General features: G+C 38.3%; 1 protein-coding gene across 1 annotated transcript; it reads left to right on the top strand.

The window, feature by feature from the left end:
- LOC8078980 (transcription factor bHLH54) lies at positions 13,149 to 15,592 on the top strand. The gene is made up of 5 exons (XM_002463066.2): positions 13,149 to 14,296; positions 14,388 to 14,591; positions 14,707 to 14,772; positions 14,891 to 14,956; positions 15,071 to 15,592. Exons 1-5 carry the CDS (start codon positions 13,691 to 13,693, stop codon positions 15,167 to 15,169), a joined length of 1,041 nt encoding a protein of 346 aa, XP_002463111.2. The 5' UTR covers positions 13,149 to 13,690; the 3' UTR covers positions 15,170 to 15,592.

The following is a 16,372-nucleotide window of genomic DNA, read 5'->3' as shown; positions in this document are numbered from 1 at the left end:
CATCTTATCTTATACTTCTAAACACTAAACCTCACTACCTATTTCTCTCAATATGCAAGTTGTCCAACTAAGCAACCCACTATCACACATAATTGAAAATTTACTAGCCCATGCAATTGTAGTATCCACACCAGTAGGTCACCATATTTCTCTTAACATGCAAGTTATCCAACTAAGTAATGCACTAACACACACAACTAAAATCCACTAGTCATACAACTATAATATCCATGTCAGCAAGACACATAAGTATTTTATCTGTCCACGTCATCATGCCACGTAATCCACTATATTCCCGCAGCAATACGCGGAGTATTCTCCTAGTTCTAAATAATGAATGACGCATCACGAGTTATCTTTCAAATTTACTAACATGACTTCATTCATCATCGTATTAGTATTAATTAGGAAAATTTTTGCTAAGGGACATCAATGTGATATTTTTCTTATTCATAACGTAGAACCATGGATTTATCCAATATCATTACAAAATCGTGTTTTTATCACAGGACACCATAACCATTAAAATAATTATTTATCTAACATTAGACGAGAGAAGGGGGTATGAAAGATCTCTTTGCTTTCTTCTTCTTCTTCTTCTTCTTCTTCTTCTTCTTCTCTATTTTTTCATTTTGGCTGGCTGAATTAAACTAATGATGCCGAACAGGTGGCCATGATGTCGCGCAAATAGAGGGTGGACGATTGTGTAGGGGATGGGGTGGCAAAGAAATTCTAGCGCATGCTTGGCGGCCGTGACGGGCGGGCGACCATGGGTGTGGAGCATAATGAGAGGAGGCACCATTTGAAGGCAACGACAGAGGTGGAAGTGACAGATGTTAGTGGTAGGGGAGGAGGAGCGGCGATGGATGACCATGGATGTGATGTGAAGGGAGAGGAAACACCACTGAAAAGCAATGACGACAACAAGAGCGGTGGGGTGTTGGTGGTTGTGGGGGAGGAGGAGCCACCGTGGTGTCCATGGACACAACATGGAGGAGATGTGGCACCATTGGAAGGCAATGACAGCTGTGGGAGTGGGAGGTGGTGGTTGTAGGGGAGGAGGAGTGGCACGAGCGACACAAAGGGACGAGTTTGGAGGGTCACCATGCTTTGTGGTGCCATTCAGAGCGCTGTAGACTTTGCTAGGTGCTCAATGTTGGCGGTTTCTTTGCCTGATGTGAGTAGTGGGGATGTACGATGGGGAGATTTCAAGATGCTTTGACATTGCCAAATTCACGCCGTCGTACGATGACCTTTTTGGTGAGCTGCTGGATCCTAATCAAAAGGTGGGGAGCTAGGTAAAGAAACCTCTTCAACACGTCGGAGCCTGAGTCCGAGAAGATTAAGGGAAGAAGAAGACATAAAGTGGAGGACTCTTTCATACCCCCCTTCTCTCCCTGATGTTTGTTAAATGATTACTTTAATCGCTATGGTTTCCGGCAACAAAGAAATGCAATTTTATAATGGTATTGTGCAAAAATGGTTTGGCATTGTGGATTAGCAAATACCTTGTATGAAGGATGCTCCGAGCAAATTTGCCTACTAATTATTCTCTCATGGGGAACAAGGCATGGTAATGAATCGACTCATTACATTCCATAAGTCGAAGAAAGAATATGAAAAGTGAGATAATGATGGACAAAATATTGTTCGGAAAAAATGATGGACAAAACATTCTATTATTCTGCCATTTGAATTATTTTGTTACCGTACCAAGTTTCTTTGTGAGAGCGTTCTGTGACCCAGATTTTCAGATAATCGTACACAATTTTTATTCTAAAAATATAGTTTGTATTTTAAGCAACAATTGAAATATATTCTACCTTCGCAAAAATAACAGCTCTTGTTTGCTTCGGTATATGGTACTGTGCAAATTAATTAATCTGTATACTATAATACTATATATTGCTTTTTTCGCTTCACGTTTGCACTATATGTTTTTTCGATCTCAAGTTGACGTTCATCTACTATCTCCGCCGATCCTAAGACAAGCCACGACAGGTGTGTTTAACGTGGTCTCTCAGGAGCGAGATGTTCTTCGATTTCTCCAAAATCCTTTTATTTAGAGTGTCTTGCGCATCATGCTCACCATTGAGAGTGTGCGGTGCATGTTTTGCACATACTTGTGTCAACACCGTACCCATTATATTAGTCGGATCAGATATCATCTTAATTGTACATTTTGTTGTATTAATGGGAAAATAAATTTTTATTTGATCTGAACGATCTGCTGTGATTTGTTTATGCTACTAATAACAACTTAATTTGCGGCTTGCAGGACAGCGAGGTTAGAACGCATGCAACAACTGAAAATCCCAAATCCGGTGCCATCAGTACAGTTATTAGTCAACGTCTCAACGCAACGACAAAAAGAGCTTTTCTTGAGTTGGTATATATATACTATCATTACCTAACCCCGGCCCTTGTCCATGTACCCACATGACGCGATGTCATATTAGTATAGCGTGTATATATATGAGCCCGAATCTATCGCAATAATTATCAAGGACTCACTCAAGTCGCCAAGTATACGACGCCACAACGAACCCATAGAGTATGAATATGATCAGCAGCTTTAATGAGAGGAGATTTCAGTGATAGCCAGGATCCAATTGTATAACAATTCACACTCTTCATGCGTGGCTTAATTACACTGATAGATACTATACATCGCACACGCACAAACGCACGCACATCCAGTATAATTACATACAGCACTCAACAAACAGTCAGCAACCTATCAATTATCCATTACTGGCGAGTGTAATGTAGCACTACAGTACATACACACCGATTAATTAATCATTTTTTTGCGAATCAATCAGTCAATTAATTATCTTGCGGCCATGAGGATCGATCGATCATCAATTCATCAGCAGCGAAATTAACTTAATTACAAACGTGAGGCAACGTGCATGTGAGGTTGCTTGACACACAGCAGAGCGTGGCCACGCAGTGGCGTGCTCGTCGACGGACGCTTTATTACAGCATAAGTAGTCAATGATTAGCTCCAACTCCATCGCTCAAAATCTTAATTACATACGAACCACACCCTTGTCGATCGACGACGATTCACTTGCCACATTATTGCGATAGTGCACACGGCCGGCCGTGTGCTCGATCGATCTACTAGCTACACCTCTTCCGATCCGATCCGGTATCATCATCGTACCAGCAGCATAGCTAGCTGTGCCCACAGGCTGCAGCTAGCTGTGCAACAACTCGCTGTCGATGTCGTGGCCGGTGGCCGGAATTTTTAAGGGGAGGCCGCCGGCCGGTGCTGCGGTTCCGCTTCCGCTGGCACATGTGCTCGCCTAGATACGCACAAGTGCGTTCGGTTGGGGAGCAGAATCCATGCGTTTGCTTCCCTAATCGCACCCGGGGAGAATAATCCCCACGAGTTGCTTGCTTGCTTGCTTTGCGCTGGTGGTGCAATTAATGGAACTGCCGGTAGTGATGGACTGGATGGAGTGAGAGGTAGGCCACGATCTCGGTCGATCGAAACCAACACTTGTCCAGTGGATTGGATCTGCAGCCGATATGTTCTGATCTCTTTCTTACCTGCACGCTTGAGATCCTAGGAACACAAATTAATGGTTGGTAGGCAATATCTCTCTTTAACTGAATAAGTATCCTGTTTTATACAACATCATATCGTGCACAATAGAGAGACGAACATGGTATAATAAATGTCTACTGTGATGAGTTAGTTCAATCATCCCTCTTAGTACTCTATTTCTTTTCGTCTATGTAGAGCTTTTCATAGTGCACTAGTGGGAAATAAGCTGGTTGCTTGGCATGAACATGTGTGGGCAAGATAACCCCTAACAAGGTAGTAGAATGACCTGCTTATATTGAAAGTAATATGGGGTGTATTAGGCCAATGTCAGTCAGGATTTCACGGTACATCAGTCTCTAAAACACACATATTTTCAAAAAAAAATGCATAAGAACTTCATCCCCGTAAAACTCTCTCTACTCCCATAAAACTTTCATTATTTCTTTCTCTTCATCAATACAGTACTTTATTTAATATGCATTGAGACTGGCTTAATAAACTCATCCCCTCATGATCTTTCCTGTATGCAAACTTCTTACCATTGCTTCATCTTTCCTATCGTCTTCTCATCCTAGTAGTTTTTTTCTCTCTCTATTCTAAATTGTATAATATTTTAGCTTTTCTAGATATATAGTTAAGTGCATAGTAAAAGCTATACGTGTCTATAGAAAAAATTAAAAATATTAATTATAATTTAAAATGAAGAAAGTATTAGCCATCTTTCTCCAAATGTTTTTGCTTATAAAATGTTTAGCTGATTGGACCTTGCTTGCATTGCCGTGCGCTTTTTTGTTAAGGCCTTGTTTAGTTCGCAAAAATTTTCAAGATTACCCGTCACATCGAATCTTTGGTCGCATGCATGGAGCATTAAATATAGACAAAAATAAAAACTAACTGCACAGTTTATCTGTAATTTGTGAGATGAATCTTTTGAGCCTAGTTACTCCGTAATTGGATAATGTTTGTCAAATAAAAACGAAATGCTACAGTAGCCAAAAACAAAAAAAATTGCGAACTAAACAAGGCCTAACAGAACGGGACGGGAACGTTCGTTCACTGGCAGTCACTGCACTGCACGGCTCCGCCTCAAAACCGATATGGGCCTGGTCCTTTCTTGCGGTAGTTGGGCTTATTTTGATTTCTGAAGGCCCAGTTTTCTTAGGTGCCTGCCGCGTTTACTCCTAGGTCCAAGGGATCATACCCAGGACGTAAATAAACAAGCTATAGAAGCGTTGTTGTTGTTTTTCTTTTTTTTTAAAAAAAAACACTAAACACTACAACTGCGTGTCTGCGTTGGTGGTGCGTAACTGAAGTCTGAAGGTCGTCATGACATCCTGAATTCCTGATTGCCTCCTGCGTCTGCACTCTGCAGCAACTTCCCTTTATCAAGAGCAAACTGCAGATACGGCAGCATGTTCCTATTGTCCCATGAACTGTCTTAATCACCGCTGTTGGATTCTGATCCCCTAGCTGTCTGAATTTTTTTGGCTGTTATATGTCTGAATTCTTGCCTGTTTATAAATGGCAAACCGTTGTGTGAAAAATAAGACAAACCACGGGTTGATCTCTTTTTTGTGAGACCCAGATTGACGAAGTTACCATAGATGTTTCGATGACGACGGACATGTTACCTACCACTTAAAACATAGCGCCATCAAATCCTAAAATAAATACAGAAAAAATACGAGCACCCGTGTCAAGTCGAGAACTTAAACCCAAGTGGTCAGGTTCCATTCACCGCGGGTCGATTTCTTGGTTGGAATTTGGAAACATTGTAATATAGCATTACTGGTCAATCCGATTTTCCCCAATCATATCATCAGAGCGTTCGTTAAAACAGTATAGACGTCTAGGAATATGCCAGTAGTGAGTAGACCCATCACAATCGGAGAACACATGCAATGCATTGCTTTCTTTTTAATCAAACTGTCTAACTAAATTGGTAATATCAAAGTGGCATTATAAAGTAAGTCTAAAACATGTATTTTGCGTCGCGACTCGCGAGTTATCTAGTAGACACTTTAATATATCAACCGTATCTCTCGTAAGTATGAGATGTAAGTGGCCTAGTTGGACAATGGCAAAAGTATCAAATTCAGATGATCTTGCATTTTTTTTTACAAAGATCATGTGATATTACCATCACCATAAAAAAGCTCCCTTAGCTGCCAAAAAGGCAATCAAGTTAAAGTGATTGACAATCCATGGAGTGTCATTTCAGATTATATGTTTCGGTGATATGAAAGATCCTTTCACGTGCAGGAGGACATCCTCAGATATTCCTCGACGTCTGATTTGTTCCACACGTAGAAACAACACACACAAATAATTCTATTTACTACTAACATCTAACTCATCATATATATAGCTATATGATAGTATCAAGTTGGACAGCTGCAATACAAAAACAGCAGTGGTACATGTGCATGAAAGTCCAGTTGCCATGGAAATTTTTATATAGTCATTACTGGTCAAGCCGATTTTCCCGAACTGTTCACAGCGTTCGTTTATGCCTGTAGGTAGTCAGTAGACCGATCACACTCGGAGGAACACATGCGATGCATTTCTTTCTGTTCAATCCAACTGTCCAAATTGGTAATATCGAAGTGTCATTATATGAGCATGTATTTTGCCTCGGGAGTTATCTAGACACTAACTTGTGTAATCAAAATCTACCGGCTTCTAAGTTCTTATCAAAAGTAAGTACGAGACGTTAGCTGGGCCGTGGCAAAAGTAGCAAATTCAAATGTGTTGAAGTATATAACCCCGTTTGACAATCTTTTTTGAGGCCTTTAGCTCCATGAACAATTCTATTGGTGGAGCTCGAGTTGCTTTGGTAAATCGTTTGGCAAAACAATTTCACATAGAGTTACTAAAAAATATGCTCTCAGAGAATGACATGAGCATCTCCAACAGTTTGCTAAAAAACATTTGCCAAAATTTGTGTTTTGACAAGTTGCTAAAAGATTTGGCAAGTGAAATAATTTGTCATCTCCAATAGTTTGCCAATTGAACTTGCTAAATTATGAAAAAACAGACCCACAACTAAACTACCAACTACCAGATCAATGGATCCATTGTACCTCCGCACACTTGATGAATATATTCAAACACATTAGCAGATCAGAAACAAAGAAACACATATGCAGTTGAAGGAAGACCTGATGGAGCATCTTTGGAACCATCTCCCAGATTTGTATTCGTACAATCTTTGAAAAATCCTTCCTCATCGAGTTTATTTTACTGTCATTTGATGTAAACAAAAAATAACATTTTATTTGTAATTGTACTCGTTACTGTTGCAATTTTATTTGGTTAAATATTAGTGTCATCTAGTGTGATCTCATGTAATCATTTGTTGTCCCATCTGGATTTGATCAAGTCGCTATCAGCAGCAGCAGGTTCCAGGCAACCGAAACTTTTCTGTCAATTCCTACCGGCGACAAGTAATTCCTACCGGCGACAAGACAGGTAACAGCTCGGCATAGGGCACGATAAAGAAAAATAGAGCGCACGGATGGCGGGAATACGGGCCAGAACTTTCACCTGGCACGCAAGAAGGGAAGCGAAGACGAGGAATCGTACGATAGCAAACGTGTCCGCGCAGCGGATACTTACACGCACGGATGAGAAATTTGACAAGTGAAACAATTTGGCAAGTGGGAATACCAAACTGTTGGAGCAAGTTTTTTTTGCCTTTTTTTGTCAATTTTTTTTTAGGATAGCAAGTGCTTTAACAAACTGTTGGAGATGCTGAAGTCATTATTTTTGGCTCCATCCCACCTAAAACCTCTGTGACATCATGAGTTAAGACTTAAGAGGCTTCCTAGAAGAAGCTATTTTGTTTTACTCTGTTTGACATAAATCGGCTCCTGAAGCTAGTGGAAAAGTCATGTCAAACGAGGCTAAGTAAATTGTTTACCTCTTTCCATCAGCTAAGTTTATTTGGTTGCTAATTCAAATTCTGGCTAGTATAATTAAAAAATATATAATTATTATCCACTCCTATTTCACGTCTAAGAGCATCTCCAAAACCTTTCTAAATTTTACTTTCTATATCGTCATTTGTAGAGCTATTTACATAAAAATTGCTTTCTATATTATTTGCACTCTAGAGAATTATTTTCGCCTTTTATTATTGGCTACCATAAAATCTAAAATAGAAAATGACTATATTTAGAAAACAATTTACAGAAGTTGTTGGAGCATAGTTTTTTTTACCAAAATCTATATTCTAGTATTTATGATGGGTATAAATAAGTCTTGATAGAGCCTTCACACGAGAGAGGGGTGAGGGCGTTAAAGTATAAGTGAATTGTGCAATCCTTTTCATCAGCTTATGTTTTTTTAAGTTTAATGTAATTCAATAATATAATCTATACGTTTTTTATACAAAGAACATGTGATATTATTATCACCATAAAAGCTCCTTTAGCTGCCAAAAGTCAATCAAGCTGAAGTGATTGACAAATCCATGAATCCTGGAGTAGTCATTTCAGATGATATAATTCCATGATATGAACTCAGATCCTTTCATGTGCAGAGCACATCCCTCGACGTCTGATTTGTCCCACACGTAGAAACAACACACAAATAATTCTATTTACTCACATCTAACTCATCAAATATAGCCAGCTGCAATACAAACAGCTAGCAGCGGTACATGCATGAAAGTCCAGTTTTCATGGATTTTTTTAATATAGTCATTAAAAGCAAGCACTTCTCCACGAGAAGTTTTCGAGCAATTTACTATAGAATTCTTTTTTTCCCTTAAAAAAAGTTTATGGATGCATGCATTCTGGTGGTGCGAACACAGCGTTGGCGCTTTCACTTGTTCAGATATAAGAATTTAATACCATCCTTCGCCAGTTGGATATGAGTATATTTGTACATGATGAAAGCGATTTTGTCAATCTGTCCCCCTTAAGTTCAACGCGTGCCTGTCTAGGTTTTGCCGTCCTTGCCGACTACTGGCAATGCTCAAGGTCTAAGCTAGCTGTAGCTGGTAGCTAGCTCTAGGTTTCTCGATTATTTATTTATTAAAAAGTTGGTCATTTCACTATTGTTTAGTAATAATGAAAGATGGACTACATGCAATTTCGTGTATTGTAGATGTGTTTTTTTTTGCATCTGTATGTACGAAAGACAGTATAGAAATGAAGAAAATGTGTCAGTGAACATCTACCTACCTTGATATTCAACATGATGCCAAACTGACTGACGCGCCTAACTGTAGTTAGAATGGAGATAACTTTTGCAAATTCGCTAAATAAAATTATCCATTTCTCAAAAGGTTATCAACCGATTTGTTTGGAAACATGTCATTTGTTACCAATCATGATTACACGTGTACACCTAAATATTAAATAGAGGTTTAGGTTGAAGATTAGCTACACAAAAACGATCATATGTGATCAAAACAATCTCCTTCCACGTTCTTGCAACTATAACTACCGCTGAACTAACATGAATAATTTTGAGTTACATATTTCTTGAAATCTCCTTTTTTATGAATCACCTCTAAAATGCTAAACATTAACAATGGATAAAATCAAATTTTAAATATAAATCAAATCATTATATGTGTAATCAATATTTTGCAAATATTATTAGCAGGTTTATTAGTGGCCAACTAATTAGGCTCTTGATCGTGTTGTGCTAATTAATTAATTAATTAATCTCGTATGATTGAATACGAACATAGATTATCCAAAATCTCTAGAAGGTTATTAAGGACCATTTTGCGTGCTTATGTCCTTTGAAACTAACATTTTCAAGTTCGTTGAGTTTCAACTATGAACTTATTCTTCTTAGTTTATTGAGCATAAATTCAGCTTACTTTTAATTTAAATATTTATAGACATGCATTTCCTCCTTTTGGGGAAAACATGTTTGCTTAATTCTAAAATAAATAGTTTCAGAATAACTTAAATGTGTCAAAGAGTTTTTACTTTGTCAAATATCCTATAAACACAAGCGTAGGTTAGGCTAGAAACATGAGACCATTACGATATCTTAGAGTGCATAATAATAAACTGTCATGCATTAATTAGCATTCAGCATTATACTTAATTATGAGTTTACGTCCGTTGTATGCTGACCGTTTTCTTCAATGACCGTACATTATCTTTTCTTTAAACTAGCTGTATTAATGGAGCAATCATACAAGAAGATTTGCAAAGCTGTATTCTCTCTATATATAACTCTGATGCATACACATTTGATAGTTACAATTGTATTTGCTTTCAATAAGGTGAATAAAATATAATATGCATGTTCAACATTAACTTGTACCAATGTTAAGCGCCAAATCATAGATATACAATATTTTATATTTCTTCCTCTGTCTAAAAAAGAATGTAATTCTACCACAGTATCATGTTTTAGTATATCAAGTTTCACAAATTATGATAAAAAGTATCAATATTTATGATACCAAACAAATACTATTAGATTAATTACGAAATGTACTTTTATAATAAATTGATTTGGCCATAAATATAAATATTATAGTGAAACGTGAGCTACTTTTACTGTCACATAACACATAGTTGTATTCTTTCTAGATGGAGAGAGAATATATATATCAACTAATGGTGGAGTATTTTTTTTCTTAGGTTTCCTCTGTTTTAACCAGGATTATGAGAACGTGAGTCTTGCATCTTTTTAAATTTGTACATATGATGACAATTGTTTAAGGCAAGATTTACTTTTGTAGTTAAGAATGTAGTGCGATTTGCATCTCTCAAGAACCCTAACAAGAAAATCGATGCAAATGTATAAATATTTCTTACGCAAGCAGCACCAAGCATTATAATTGATCTCCACATGTAACTAAACAAATGTGAATTGAGTATAACTCATGTACAACAATGTATTTAAATCATTCATGCATTTCTGATGAGCTTTTCATCAAAGTGGTGTTAACCGCCGGATCTTGAGTAGTACTCAAGTTGTACCCGAATAGTCGTACTTGTGTAGCAGTGCTCTATATTAATAGTTTGTGTTTCTGTTTGGGTTCCATGGAGTGTAATATACACTTGTACTTGAGTTCTTAGTTTATCTGATCCAGTTAGTTACTAGTATAGTACATCAGACAAGGAGTTAATATGGATGCTAGGTGGTTAGGGATTGGTAGTTAGGTTCTTTAATCATGTCAAACATGCATGACAAGGATCGAATATTCATTAAAGAATTTGCCACTAGTTTTACATAATCCTGATCGATATGTTAATATAATGCGGTGTCATTAACGCTTCAGCAGAAGTTAAGCTCAGCTCTACAGTAGTGCATCCAGCGAGATAATCCCAGTGATTATATACCTTCAATAGTTATTAGCAGAGACACGTTTGCTTAGAGTTTAAAATTAATCATCTTAGTTTTGTGGTGTACAGTTTGTGAGATAATTCGTGTAATTTTAGCCCAATACAGTGAACCAAGAGTACTGGCAAATTAAGTCTGACGGATTCCAAGTGTGTGGTGTTATTCCGACACAAGATTTGCTGCCTAGATTGGTGACAACAGTGACAGCCAAGATCAACTATTTTTAGTTCTTGCATTAACACCAGATTATCATTAATCCTTGCCTCACAAATTAAAAATAAAAAAACATAAAACTATTATGATCCTCCTGTGTAAGAGCTGTATAAAATGGAGTGTACAATGTATCTCAACATAGTTTTTCTAAGTAAACTTCCCTACCATTTTTTTATGCAATTCACTGGCAAAATGTTTATAATCAAAGTAGGTTCAGTGCATGGAGAAAGGCAGGAGGAACACATGAGCTAGGAAGGGCACTCTAATTAAACTAAAATGTAAATTTTCTTTACACATAAATAGTGTGATCCATTAATCAACTTTAATGACATCTAGGGAAACTTCCTTCTCCCTTTATGAACCAAGAGTCAACAATATTAGTAAATATTCAAGACTTCATCAACTGATCCACTGTGCCAACCAAATGTCAACAGGTCTAGCTGACATTGAGTTAGCTCTAACTCATCTTTCTGCAGGACTTCAAAGAAGTCAAAAGGTCTATATGTGTTTTCAGTTTGCCGACAGAATTCGTCATGAATTTTCTCTATCTGCCCCTTCCAGTTAAGAGTGTATGCATAATAACTTTCAGTTATGACCGGAATACGCAGACTAGAGCAAAGAAACAGATGATACAAACCATTGGTCCAATAATGGCAACAAGTAGGGCCAATCAGATCAGGGGACTATTCAGCTAGTAAAGTTAACTGGTTGTTTAATCTTTTTCTCCAAATTAGATAATACTACTAAATGATTAATGGTAGAATAGAACTTGAATCTGAGTAAAATAAGTTTCAGTTAATTAACAAGTGTCTTTGCACTCTTGCTGCGTACTTTTGGCTAAGTACAGAGCACTAGAAGCACTAATACTCCCAAGTACTTGCAAGTCAGTTGCAGCGCTACATATATAATGCTGAAACAGTGCTTATTGACTTCTCAGAGCTACTTTTAATTTCGTTAAGAACAGCAATCTGCTGTAGACAAATTCCCAAAGTACATGCAGCTCATGATAATTCCTCATAAAAGGAATTAAGTTGTACAGTTATTGGAATCTAAGTAAGGAAAGTACGATAAGTTTAATTGCTAAAATATGGTGCCAATCAGGTAAGTGGAGCTTCAGGATTGGTTCAGAGTATTGCATTGTACACAGTACATTCTAAACTAAAATACATTATCTTGTGAGCTTAAGTTTCTCAAGTACACAAGAAGTCAATTCCAGAACACCAGTTAGAAAGAGGTGTGCAATGAGCAAAACAAAAACAGTACAAATGATTGCGTTTATGTTTCAGAATAACCTAGGCCTTGTTTAGTTCGCAAAATTTTTTGTTTTTGGGTACTGTAGCATTTCGTTTTTATTTGACAAATATTGTCCAATTACGGAGTAACTAGGTTCAAAAGATTCATCTCACAAATTACAGGTAAACTGTGTAGTTAGTTTTTATTTTCGTCTATATTTAATGCTCCATACATGCGACCAAAAATTCGACGTGACGGGAAATCTTGAAAATTTTTACGAACTAAACAAGGCCCTAGTTCTAATGGTATGATTTGTACGGAAACAATTAGAGCCACAAAGCTGGAATTAAGAAGAGCAAAAGTAGGATAACCATAAGTTTCATTGTGTACTATGTCAACAAATATATGTGTGATTCAAGTTGAATGCTACTAACTACTAGTATTTGCATGTATGATGTACTTGAAGATTGAGTACCGAAAAGTAATGCAACAATGAGAAAACAGTTGAATCATGCAACTGATGCCTAATCGTAGTGCTTAGCTATTCAAAAACTGATTAGTTATTTTCAATGAATAATCATAATTCTGTTCCAGTAACATTGCCTGAACCGAACAGCTGGTGCAAGTGCAACCCCTTTGACTGCTCTCATACCGAGTTTGGAGAGGGTAAGCATGTGCTTCTTGAAAATTGATTATCATTGACAAGACAGAAAGGCAACACTTATGCCTTAATTGAATTGGTGTTGTGAAGTTCACCAAGATTAGCCACCACTAATCAATTCTGGCAATAACCTAATTCATGGTTAGGAACGATTTGCTCATAAAGTGATACTTTGAAGGTTATAATTGAAGCCACATGCATTTTACAATAGCAAATATGAAGGCAGAAATTTGTGTCTCACTGGCAGTTCTACGCAACGGAAGATGTCTTTCTCCCTATGTTTGGGATTCGACAACTCTTCAAATTGCTGGAAATGGGAACAATTGTTTCTGCAACCTCCACGGGAAGCACAAGGTGACATGAACTTAACAACAACCACAGGAACTTAATTAACACAATCTCTCCTGCCTTCCACCTCTAACTTCAGCTCACCACCACTCCCCACGATCTGTGGTGAGTAATTGCTCAAATGGCCAAGCTAATCTCTTCCCCAAGATAAACAATCTCAGCATTACTAATCTTGCCTGGAAGATTATATAATACTGTGGCTCGCATATCGCGACATAATTGCGCATGCGGCTTTCATTATTCTGTCGGTATCATCAAGATCAAGAGTTCAGCTGCAACGACTTAACACACCCTCCCCACGGGGTTGACTCTGGAGATTAATTTTTGTTGGCTAAAAAAAGCCAGACAATCTGATGCTGATTGTGAAGCTACCATCCTTAGTCAACAATTGGGGCCACCTGCACGGCTGCCTGCACCCTACAAATACCCTTTTGGGGGGTACACGGCAGAAGCACTCAAGCATTGTAGCAGCAGCAGCAGCAGTTCTCCGAGCTTTAGCCTCTCCTTGCCTTGAGCCCTCCCACATTACTTCATCTGCGCCATCGATGGAAATCGACATGATGGCTCAGTTTCTTGGAACTGATGATCACTGCTTCACCTATGAGTATGAGCATGTGGATGAGTCCATGGAAGCAATAGCAGCTCTGTTCTTGCCTAACCTTGACACTGACTCCAACTCCTCTAGCTGTCTCAACTTTGATGTCCCTCCACAATGCTGGCCTCAGCCAGACCATAGTTCTAGTGTTACAAGTTTGCTTGATCCAACAGAGAACTTTGAGAGCTTTGAGTTTCCAGTTATTGATCCGTTCCCCGCAAGCGGCTTCGATTCGCATTGTGAGACCCCCTACCTTACTGAGTATCCGATCTCCCTACATGGCAAACATTCATCAGTCATAGAGGAAGAAGCAGCCAACGTTACGCCTGCTGCTAAAAAGAGGAAGGCTAGTGCTACCACCAAGGTAATAAACATAGAAATACTTATGCGTCAATGACTAGTTCAGTTGCAGTGTTGACCCATGCTTATAATAGTCATTAACTGATGCAATGCAGGGATCAAAGAAATCCAGGAAGGTGAGCAAAAAGGATTATATCGGCGACGATGATGGCGGCGATGCCTATGTTGACACGCAAAGCTCCAGTAGCTGCACCTCCGAGGACGGAAATTTTGAAGGAAATACGAATTCAAGCACGAAGAAGGCCTACACTAGGGCCAGCCGTGGAGCAGCAACTGATCCTCAGAGTCTCTATGCAAGGGTAAGTACAAAAAATTCAGAAGGTCTTTCCAAAAGTTATAGGGAACACAAACAAGTTGCAAAATGACTCGGGGCCTTGATCTGAATTCTGACGGGTGTAAATGTCAATTCTGCAGAAGAGGAGAGAGAGGATCAATGAAAGGTTGAGAATCTTGCAGAAATTGGTTCCCAATGGAACAAAAGTAAGTTGCTCATGGGACTCTATTTATCTGCAAGACATTATTTTTTTGTATCCATTTATCTGCAATAAATTTGGTTAATGCAAATTCATATCTAACTTGGGTAAATATGATCTGAAAGGTTGACATTAGTACGATGCTCGAGGAAGCAGCACAGTATGTCAAATTTTTACAGCTTCAAATTAAGGTGGGTTATCAACATCTGCATGCCAGAAGACTGAATATATGAAAAGAAAAATGTGTAATACTATACTTAAAATTGTGACATAACACTAACTTCGTGTCTAACAATTATGTGCAGCTGTTGAGCTCTGACGATACGTGGATGTATGCGCCAATCGCGTACAATGGGATTAACATCAGCAATGTTGATCTGAACATCCCTTCTCTGCAAAAGTAAATCTCTCCCGAGAGCTATGGCGCTAGGTTCTAACATTGAGTCATATAGGAATCAATTTGTTGTGGATCATATAGTCCCCTGTATCATACTTGTAATGAAACACCTTTTCAGTTTTTTTTTAAGAAACAGGAGGGGTTGCCCCTAAGTTTCTTTTGTTTTTTGTTTCTTGGCATTTCCAAGTTCCAACAAAGGTATACAAGGAAGTTACTGTAACCATTTAAACGATCAAAGATCGTGGTGATATGATCGAATTCACATTTAAGACAATTAATTTTAATGTCACACAAGGCTGGCATTTGTATTTCTGTAACTTACTATACTGGTACAAAAATGCCATCTTGGCTTCATTAAAAGATAAAGTAGCTTCTGTTAATATACAGTAGCATGGTTAGAGAACACAAAAAATGTTTGCTTCATACCTGACACTTGCAAAAACTCATCGCGTATGAGCGAGAGTTGATTGGTTTGGTAGTCTAGGCTGTTCGCCATTGGCGTCCCTATATCTGGAGCACAGAGTTTGCTGCCTCTGCCTGCACTGCACTTATCAGTTATCACCACAGCCTGAAGTTTATGCTTGATCAGAGAAGAGACTCACGACGATTCTGTCTGTGACCCCTGGTTCTCACTGTTTGATGACCTTCGTTGAGCCCTGGTGAAGGATTCGGCCCTTGATCCACCGCAACATAAGGATGAGGCCCTGTTTGGAAGTCCTGTGATTTTTTCACATCTAATCATGTTATACGTATTTCCTTGTTTGGTTAATCAGGAAATAGCTATACGGACTATTTCAACACGACGAATTTCCTTAACATTGCATCACAATGCATGCCCACTGCACTGAATAAATTTGAACCTCAAAACTGAATAAATTCCATATCAACACTTAAATTTGAGTTCAGTAAATTCAGATCAAATCATGAATGGATTCTTTGGTTCCCATCACTGTGTCGAACAGAAAAACAAAATACATGCAGAAACACCATTGCTCATCCAGATGGATTGAATGAAACCAGAAATGTGATAGAGAGTATAATGCAAGATAGTATAGGCATCCATATCTTTGACGCTGATGACCAGCTAACTTGTCCAGACCCATTGATGAGCTTGCGAGCGGAGACGATGCATCTGCTTCGACTCCTTTGACTATGCTGCCTTTTTCCTTCTCGAATCATTACCACAGAACACGAAGAGGGTAGAGGGCAG

Source organism: Sorghum bicolor, chromosome 2 (genome assembly GCF_000003195.3).
Source record: "Sorghum bicolor cultivar BTx623 chromosome 2, Sorghum_bicolor_NCBIv3, whole genome shotgun sequence".
In the NCBI taxonomy this organism is placed as follows: domain Eukaryota; kingdom Viridiplantae; phylum Streptophyta; class Magnoliopsida; order Poales; family Poaceae; genus Sorghum; species Sorghum bicolor.
The sequence above is the reverse complement of the archived record's forward strand: the minus strand, read 5'-3'. Positions and strand labels throughout refer to the sequence as shown.

What these genes read in the sequence shown, in the direction of transcription:
- LOC8078980 (XM_002463066.2), top strand. Translation starts at nt 13,691, where the DNA reads ATGCTGATTGTGAAGCTACCATCCTTAGTCAACAATTGGGGCCACCTG. An exon ending in CTCAGAGTCTCTATGCAAGG is followed by an intron (nt 14,592 to 14,706) that starts GTAAGTACAAAA and finishes TCAATTCTGCAG; the next exon opens with AAGAGGAGAGAGAGGATCAA. An exon ending in TGGTTCCCAATGGAACAAAA is followed by an intron (nt 14,773 to 14,890) that starts GTAAGTTGCTCA and finishes ATGATCTGAAAG; the next exon opens with GTTGACATTAGTACGATGCT.